General features: G+C 35.4%; 1 protein-coding gene across 1 annotated transcript; it reads left to right on the top strand.

Moving 5' to 3' along the window:
• The first annotated feature begins 2,454 nt into the window (after window positions 1–2,454).
• Window positions 2,455–9,609, top strand: LOC124533689 (protein downstream neighbor of son homolog). Its single transcript, XM_047109133.1, has 10 exons — window positions 2,455–2,695; window positions 2,792–2,904; window positions 3,002–3,197; window positions 3,271–3,404; window positions 3,627–3,852; window positions 4,826–4,976; window positions 5,894–6,111; window positions 8,305–8,508; window positions 9,030–9,222; window positions 9,336–9,609. Exons 1-10 carry the CDS (start codon window positions 2,615–2,617, stop codon window positions 9,512–9,514), a joined length of 1,695 nt encoding a protein of 564 aa, XP_046965089.1. The 5' UTR covers window positions 2,455–2,614; the 3' UTR covers window positions 9,515–9,609.
• The last annotated feature ends 21 nt before the right edge of the window (window positions 9,610–9,630 follow it).

Raw genomic sequence — 9,630 nt, 5'->3', positions numbered from 1 at the left:
AAACAAAATATTTAAAATCATTATTTATAGAATACATAACTCTAATAATGCAATAATATCGTATTTTAATAATTTCTTAAAATATATACTTATTCTCTTATTTAAATAAGAAAATTGTAGATCTTAAAAATTAAAGCTTCAAACTGCGAGTGTTAATACTCAACTAATTATATCTCTATTTTGGAATGTTATTTTATTTATGTCCGATTTTAAGTTTAATTTATATTTTTTGCTGTACCTACGTCTATGTCTTTACATTATGTTCGCAGGTCTATATTTTTCAGCCATTGCTATTGTACTTTTTTTATCAAAGTGTTTTCTGCCAAACCTAAACCAAACCAAACAACGCCACGCTGTTACGCTTCTGCTGCGTCCGTTGACACTGTTTCAACATAGCATCAACATAACAGAAGATGAACTTAATACAGAGAAGAACTTCAGCATATACTTGACATTCCAGTGGTGGAATATTGTCGTCAAATACTTTCGACGCACCATTTTTTTAAATATTTTTTTGTTTTTGAGGTACTGCTGGTAACTTTTACAACCTTAAGCTAATGCTTTCAAATAATATTCTTACTTGCAATAATATTCTAATAAACAGATATGTTATATCCATACTAAACAACAGAAAAAAGTGTGCCGCGCCGGGGACCGTTTATTTTAGTTTATTTTTACATTTCGTTAAAAGTGAAAAGGATAGCTTGAAAAATCAATAAGTAAAAGGGATAACTAGATGTTTTAATTACGCAAAACGTATTACTACCTAAAACAACTAATGGCAAACGTCACAGTTAGGACGTTTTCTAGTCTTCACTTTTGCGCGTTAATAACATATCTGTTTATTTCAACATCATTACTTACTTGTATAAAATAAATATGCTACCTGACAAGTTACTACCAATTTTAACAACTTTTAATGAACATAATTTGATGATTCCTTGTAAATACGAAAACAGATATCATTAGTAGAGTTAGTTACATTCAAAGAATTGATGTGCTCGAATTACAGAATGACAGCTTTCGTATGTCAAAAAATATTAATATCTAGTCTCATTATCATTTTCCTTCCCTTATCCCAATTTCATTTGGGTTCGGTGCAGCATGTCGTCTCCATACTTCTCTATCAGACATCATCTCACAAGTAACATTATTTCTAACCATGTCGTCTTTCATACAATCCATCCATCGTTTCCTTGGTCGTCCTCTACCTCTATATCCATCCAAATCCATGTGCAAGGCTTTCCTCGCAATATTTTCCTCATTCCTCCGCATTACATGCCCATACCATGATAGTCGCCTTTTTGTGTACTTTTTTAAATTAATATCCAGAGTAAAATATTTGCATGTCAGTTCAAAGAATTTATTTTCGTATGTTCATATTTATTTACTACTGACATCACTATCTTAAGGACCTCTATTGATGCTTAATACTCATCGACCTTTTACAAATATGTGCACTATAAATCTAGTATATATCAAATTACATGGCTTAACTCTACTTCTAATTCGGCAATGTGATGATCCCCCTTTATTGAGATCCAATAATTTTATGATACTATTTATGGGACCATAGCCTAGATATAGATTATAGGGCCCATAGATTTTTATTATACCTTCCATTACTGTAACTGATACCGTTACAGTAGTTAATAAGCTGATAATGTTAGAATAGTAAGTACAGTAAAAATTGTCACAAGAATTTTAATTTAAATTTTTAAAAAAAGGCACGGGCGACTGTGAGGTGGCAAACGAGCAGGAGGCTCACCTGACGGAATGAGATTACCACCGCTTATGAAGTTATAAACTTGTTACCGGCCTTAAGAAATCGTTCCCAAGTCGAATCGGTTCGGAAAAAACTGCTGGCAGAAGCTGTTGTGGATTTTCGGACATCTAGATGATAGCAAGACTTAGAATTTTGACGCAATCCTAAGGTGAAATTCAAACTAAGCTCTCAATCGCCTAGTGTGTGGAGTGTATTGTGCGAATAGGTACTTCGTTCCAAATACCTACGTTGATTTCCTAGTTTGATTGATGTATTTTCTGTGAAAACATTTATTTACGTACAAAGCAAAAATTCTGCAAACATTTAAGGAACTGGTGATATGAAATTTATACATACTAACCCGTCATTTAATTATCTCCAAGTACACACAATATTTGTATGTTGTTTGTATTACAAATCTCAAAAAAAGGCCTGTCCTCTGACTACATCTAATGTAAATAAACAGGCATTGTCTACCGTTACCGTTGCTTATAACAACACATCTATTGCATCTTCATATCAAATATTTTTTTGGTTTTGATAAAAAAAATATTATGAAACTTAAGTAAATGTAATATTTATTACATATAATTTTGTATTTTCAAACTTTATAACATAATTTATGTACATAATTTTTTGTTAAGTTATTTTATACTCTGTATTAATTACAAAATTTCAAAACTCAAAGACGTTTGACGTTTTAATTATTATCATGTAAATAACGTTGGAATATCGTGTCAGCTTGCCTCGTTCTACTGTTTACAAATTTAAAAACAAATATTCTAGATTAAGGTATAATTTACATTATGGAAGTTTAATTCCTTAAAAAGTAATATCATTTATCGCGATATGGATCCTCCTTCGCCATGGAAAACACCGAATCAAGTAATGCAACTTCACAAGTTAAAAAAGCGAAAAAAAGCGTTACAGGCAAGTATAATTTATGATATTTTTTCTAAACAAAATAAATAAATATTTAAGAGTTAACTAGCGCTACAAATAATTATACGCATCTATGATTTTTAGGATCGAATGAAACAGCCCTCAACGTCCATCGCTGAAGAACCAAATAAACAACCAATAGATTTAGATTTTTCAAGAATCTTGAATGGAGATAAAAGAAAAAATCCATTTTCAAAGTAATACTTTTTTGACAATTGTGAATATATTTAATATTATGAAAGAATAAGCCATTTGTTTGTTATTAAGATAGTTAAACAAATATTAATTTTTCAGAGATAGCTTAGATCAAAACAAGAAAATTAAACTAGGTGATCCACAATTTGATGAATCAAATGATAAGACTTTATTTGCATTATTAAAGTTACCTTCAAATATTATTGAAAAACCACCTCAAGAGGTTGACTCCGAGAAACTATCAACATTTTCAAATCTATTGCAAAAATTTACAGCTGATCATACAGTAGAGACTGTAAGTATTTAGCTTAATCAAAATAGTTGTTGTATATAATTTTTAATAATACATAGTGTTAATTTTTTATTAGCATGTGGTGGAAAAGAAGTACAAACATTTAACAATAGACTGGGCTTTAAAAACTAAGCTACGATTAATGTCAGCCAAACCGTTCCCTTGGACCTCTAAATTGAAGGCTAGTGAAGAGGCCTCAGGGATTACAGGGTATGTCTGTTTATTAATATTTTTAATTCCATTTCAAAAACAATCTTTTATTTTATTTAGGTTAATTTTTACTGTTTGACTGTTAAAGTTAAATAGATAATGGATATGATTATACTATAGATTAAATGCAATTTTATATTAGTCCACACAATATTACTAAAGTATAAATAAAGATGCCTATTCCTGTAACTTTGTACATGTAATAATTAAAAGAAAACTTAGGTTTGTACGCTGCCTTGATACAACTTTGTCATCAACTTTGGACACGTCACCCAGAGCACGGTTCCATCAAACCTGCTTATACTGGCAACATCCACATCTCCCATGGATATGCCTCTTCCCACGTTCCACTGGGAAAGTAGCTGCAACTAATTTTATGGCAACTAATGAAGAAGCAAAACAGGCTCTATTTACTGAATGGACTGAGAGTTTTAGATCTTTATTTCAGGTGAGACATGTGATTTGATATTGAACTTAATGCATATAGATGAAACAGACAAATGGATTTGTCATAAATTGTTTCAACAACGACATTGATAAATATTTTCGGACTTGAAAGTAATTATAATTGGCAAATGTGTAGGGAAAGATTTTTAAATTTACTTTATCAAAATATATATATGTATGTATGTAGTAATTTCAATAAGGCTTTAATTTTTCTTAATGTTAATGGCAAAGTATTGCAAACGCATCCTCGTCATACAAACATTGATCTTCTTACTTCTTCTTACTGATAAGACTATCTCAACTGCGATGCTACAATGTAAGCAGTTTTAATGGTGCCTTGACTTTGCTTAACTCACGTTGCCAAGATGTCGTCTCTAGACGTGTACACGGCTATTTCATTTCATTTAAATCGTTTATATAATACATGAGACAAAAAAAAAAAGAAAAACCCCCTGAGTTTCTTTCACCGGTTCTTCTCAGGTCAGGGTATTTTCTTTTCCGAACCGGTGGTACTGTTTCAATTGACTATCAATAAGAAAGTGTAATACTTCTACATTGAATAAATTAATTTGAGTTTGAGTAAACAGGGTAAACTGAGTCGAGATGGCCCAGTGGTTAGACCGCGTGCATCTTAAACGATGATTGCGGGTTCAAACCCAGGCAAGCACCGCTGTTTCATGTGCTTAATTTGTCTTTATAATTCATCTCGTGCTCAGCGGTGAAGGAAAACATCGTGAGGAAACCTGCATGTGACAAATTTCATAGAAATTCTGCCACATGCGCATTCCACCAACCCGCATTTGAACAGCGTGGTGGAATATGTTCCAAACCTTCTCATCAAAGGGAGAGGAGGCCTTTAGCCCAGCAGTGGAAATTTACAGGCTGTTGTTGTAAACAGGGGCCCGTATAACTCATACGGGCCCCTGTTTACAACAGTGAGGTGTGTTAACGTATTGTGTGGCGTGTGTCGTCAGCTGGTGCGAGCGCGGCACTGCCCGTACTTCTACGTGTGCGCGAACGCGTTCACGTGCGTGTTCCGCGCGGCGGGCGTGTGCGGCGCCGCCGAGCCGTGCGCGCTCATCGCGCCCACCACGCGCGGCCTCAGGCACGCGCTGCGACAGGAAGGTGGGACACACTGTGCCTCTTAGCTGCAGACACGCTTATGCATGCTTAGCTCAGAATACATGAACCTTCTTGTAACTCCCATTCCTACATGAATTCGTTCACGGCAAAGGCGGTTAGATTGTGGAATGCACTACCAACTCAAGTCCGTCAGTCTCCAACACTTCAGTTATTTAAAACCCGAGTTAAATTGCATTACCTGTCAATAAATTAAACCTCCTCTAACTCTTTCACTACTAGCACTATGTTTTCTCTGGTAAGTCTCTTTCAGTAGGGTTGCCTGGAAGAGATCACTACTTAGTGATAAGGGCGCCCTTTGCATACTTTTGTAGTGATTTTGATTTTAAGGCTTTTTCTTGTATTTTGTGTATTTTCTGTGTGCAATAAAGCTGTTTATTATTATTATGAACAGGGGGTGATTCGATATAGAGTGAAAATTATCATACATAATCAAACTAAAATTACATATTTTAATAAGAGTGTACATCTCATTCTTTAGCCGATGTCTATCACAACACGGACTAAGTTTTACACATACACACATTACAATCTGATAAATCTGGTTTGAAGAACGCATACAAGACAACCATACGAACATTATATTTACATTATATAGAAAGAAAGTGACACATTGTTCGCGATGTGTTGGGGACCATCTTATTCATAAATAATTTTTAAATACTGTTTAAATTTTTTGATAGAATTATCGAGTCAATAATAAAAATAGTAGCGAATTTTCATTATAGCGAACAGAAACTTTAGAAACCATTATTTTACGCCCCTTGTACTGTAATTACACTTTGTTTTATTGTACTCATTCTATCTATAATAATTAGTTCTCAATTTTTAATATGTCGGCAGTTATTTTTATTATTATATTATATTTATCAGAACATACATTGTTTTCTGTTTCGATTTAGATGTGGAATTCACAATGCCTCTCCGACCAGATCACAAAAAAAAGCTCAATAACTCTGAAGAGGAACGCATTAAAAATACATCGTTTGACAGCTGCTATGATACTATGGATGATGCAAATAATGAGAAGAACTGTTCTGGAGATGAAGAAGATCCCGATGAATTTCTCTCCCTGATGGGCTTAGAAACGGAAGAAATTAAGAAAATAAATAACGCGCAGGTATAGTTGCGTAATGTATTCAATGATACTTGTTTTTTGTCTCAATTGTTGTATACAACAACAACAACGGCCTGTAAATTCCCACTGCTGGGCTAAAGGCCTCCTCTCTCTTTGAGGAGAAGGTTTAGAAAATATTCCACCACGCTGTTCCAATGCGGGTTGGTGGAATGCACATGTGGCAGAATTTCTATTAAATTTGTCACATGCAGGTTTCCTCACGATGTTTTCCTTCACCGCTGAGCACGAGATGAATTATAAAGACAAATTAAGCACATGAATCAGCTTGCCTGGGTTTGAACCTGCAATCATCGGTTAAGATGCACGCATTCTAACCACGGGGCCATCTCGACTCCTCATTGGAGGAGCTTATTACACCACTTTGCTCCAATGCGGGTTGGTGGAAACTCATGCAGAATTTCATTTAAATTAAACAAGGATTCCTCACGATGTTTTCCTTCAGTGCCAATTCGAGATGATTTATAAACACAAATTAAGCACAGTTTCGAACGTAAAATCGTCGGTTAAGATACGCGCGTTCTAACCACTGGTCCATCTCGACTGTTTCGAATAGCTGCTCCTACAAACTTTTAGCAAGAAATCAAGATATTAACTGTTGCTTCTCACTATATGTATATTCTATTATGTTATATATTTAGGGAAAAATATTCACGACTTTATGAGAAAATGTGATATTCATAGCATTGAAAAAAGGAACAAACATAAACTTGTTACTCCTGTTACTCGACTGTGCAGTCAGTAACTCTTTTGCGGGCAATGTAGGCATACCGTTCTGGAACAGGAAGAAAAAAAATTTGTTTGTTTGTTTGTATTCAATTAGAAAGTTACTCTTTGATAGCACACCTTGGGAACTAAACAATCGCCACCTGGCTATTTCTTTTCAAATTAATATTTGTTAATATGTAATAAAATAGACAAAAAATTCGACCCGCTGAGTTTATTTCGGCGGTTCTTTTCAGGTCACTGTTCATTTTTTCCTGAACCAAAATCAATAAATAAGTGTAATAATTCTCAAAGTCAAAAACCTTTATTCAAAAAATAAGTAAACACCGGTAAGAATTAACACCTCAGACCTGAGAAGAACCGGCGAAAGAAACTCGCGGGATCTATTTTTTTTTTAATGTCTTGTTACATATACAATAACAAATATATTTTTGTTATTTGAAACAGCCTGGAGGCGATCATCTTATTCCTAAGGCTTGCAGTCAACTAAAAAGCCATTAGTGTTGTAATATAATTTAGTAAACAAACGCTCTTCAACGATTCTTTTGAATTTTATGATCGAATACTGTTGAACGTTTTCTGGGATCCCGTGGTAAAAACGTATATTTCCTCAAAAGAGTTAATAATCCTGTGTTACTTTTTATTACACATGCTACTTGGCGTTACAAGTTTATTCTTGTTCTTAGTATTAATGGAATGTACGTCACAATTTTTGGGAAAATCAAAAACATGAGAAGCGACAGTCATTATTTTAACTTCTTTAAATGTACATCTAAATTTACAACTAATCTTTTAGGCCCAAGTTATAAATTGCACGAATAGCCCTCTTCTGCAGTATAAAATGTTATTCATGTCAGCTACATTACCCCAAGTAGGATGCCATACGACATAATACTGTGGAAATAACTAAAATACACAAGTCGAACCGTATCCACACCAGTCAAAAGTTTAATCTTTTGTACCGCATAGGCTGCAGAGCTGAGTCTATTCGCCAATTTTTTTATATGGGGCCCCCATTGGAGCTTACAGTCTATAGTCATACCAAGGAACTCTGTTGATTCGTTAACGAAAAATAAGAGTTTATCACCTAAGAGATGTGGCAGGTCATTTATACAAACAAGGAAGAGAAATGGACCAAGAATTGATCCTTGAGGCTGTCCCGGGGCTACTGGATACCTCTTACAGTAACCTGAGCCCCGGGACATTTCTTTCCATGTTCATCAAGCCTCTGAATTCGATTGCTTAGATAAATCAGAAGACTGAGTGCAGTGTCTCTGATTCAATAATGACGTAGCTTTCAGACCAAAGTTTCGTGTTGTACACAATCAAAGGCCTTAGATAAATCACAAAATATCCCTAAGGCATCCTCCTCCTCCCTCGAGAAACTTGTTCTTGTTAAAATGATCTACGAGTATATTGAGTAAAGCAATGTGCTTGGCTGTGGCGTCTCAGGCGCGCGCGTGTGCGTCGGCCGAGAGCAGCGTGGACAGCGCGGCCGAGTCGCTGGTGTGCGTGCGCGGCGCCGACGCGCAGGCGCTTTTCAACTTCCTGCTCAACTGCAAGTCGGCCGTGAGCCCGGCCGGGCCCTTCGCCGGCGTGCCGCCCACGCTGCTGGCGCCCACCGCCTTCCACGGCGGCACGCTGCAGTCCTTGAAGGTGACGGCGATCTCGTCGATATTTTGTTCCATTTGTCTCTTGCCAAATTTTTAACTTTCAATACTTAGAGCCAGAGTCGGATTTAAAGGTGTGGAGGCCCCGGGGCCACAAAGCAGTGAGGGCCCTAGACAAACAGAAGCGTGAACACCCTAATAATTATATTATTATGAATTAATTAGTTTTTAGCTATGATTTATTTCCTATTTGTATCGGTAACTTTTAAAATATTAAGTAGTAACATTATTATAATTTGACTATATCTCAGTATTTGTTAACTTGCTGAAAACTGTGGCCCCCTCTCATGTGGAGGCCCCATGGCAGTTGCCCCGGTTGCCCTCCCCTAAATACGGCCCTGCTTGGAGCATTTCATATGTTAACAGATTTTTCTTTCTTGATTCCATATGTAATATCATAGCAACTTCGTACATTTAGAACGTTATAAAAATCGCCGATATGCAAAAAGTAAGTTAAGGTGGAAGTCACAATATGACTTAATCCAATCGATTGATGTACATTTTCAGGTTCGAGAGAATATTATATACTCAGACAACAAGAAATACTATTCTATAGAACTGAGAGGTCCGATCCTTCCGACGACTGTGCATTCTCTGTTTAACGTACTCAAGACGAGCACTTCTGCACAATTTAGCGCTACATTCGCTCATCACAAACCTACATTGGCATTTTCATGGGCAGCAAAGAAAATGGCAGAAGGTTAGTTTATTTCAAAATTTACGAAAACTTAATTAAATAGTATATTAAAAAAAGAAACTTAAAAAAAAAATAATCTACGTTTTTTATTCACTATCATGTTTTATTTATTGCAGAAGAGGCTTCAAATGAGAATGATCCAAACCATTTTACCAAAGCTTTTAATAAAGAAAACTTATCAGACTGCGGGATTAATGAAGATATGTTGCAATTGTTCTGTTCGTCTGATCCGAATGCTGTGCAATCCTTGGACAGTGTTAAATATAATCCAGAAGACCATACGTTTACGTGGTAATCCTTCCGCCTGTTGTAGTACAATTATTCTGTGTGTATTTTATTATTCCAATGTTAAATCATGAAGTTAAAGGAATATTTTTGTATTTCGTTGCTTGTTTAATAATAAAATAAAAC

The sequence above is a fragment of the Vanessa cardui genome, chromosome 11 (genome assembly GCF_905220365.1).
Source record: "Vanessa cardui chromosome 11, ilVanCard2.1, whole genome shotgun sequence".
NCBI lineage: Eukaryota > Metazoa > Arthropoda > Insecta > Lepidoptera > Nymphalidae > Vanessa > Vanessa cardui.
The sequence above is the reverse complement of the archived record's forward strand: the minus strand, read 5'-3'. Positions and strand labels throughout refer to the sequence as shown.

Bases quoted from the DNA above. Each gene is read 5' to 3' on its own strand.
- LOC124533689 (XM_047109133.1), top strand. From the start codon at position 2,615: ATGGATCCTCCTTCGCCATGGAAAACACCGAATCAAGTAATGCAACTT. The intron at 4,977-5,893 runs GTGGGACACACT...GTTTCGATTTAG, and splicing joins GCACGCGCTGCGACAGGAAG to ATGTGGAATTCACAATGCCT. The intron at 9,223-9,335 runs GTTAGTTTATTT...TATTTATTGCAG, and splicing joins AGCAAAGAAAATGGCAGAAG to AAGAGGCTTCAAATGAGAAT.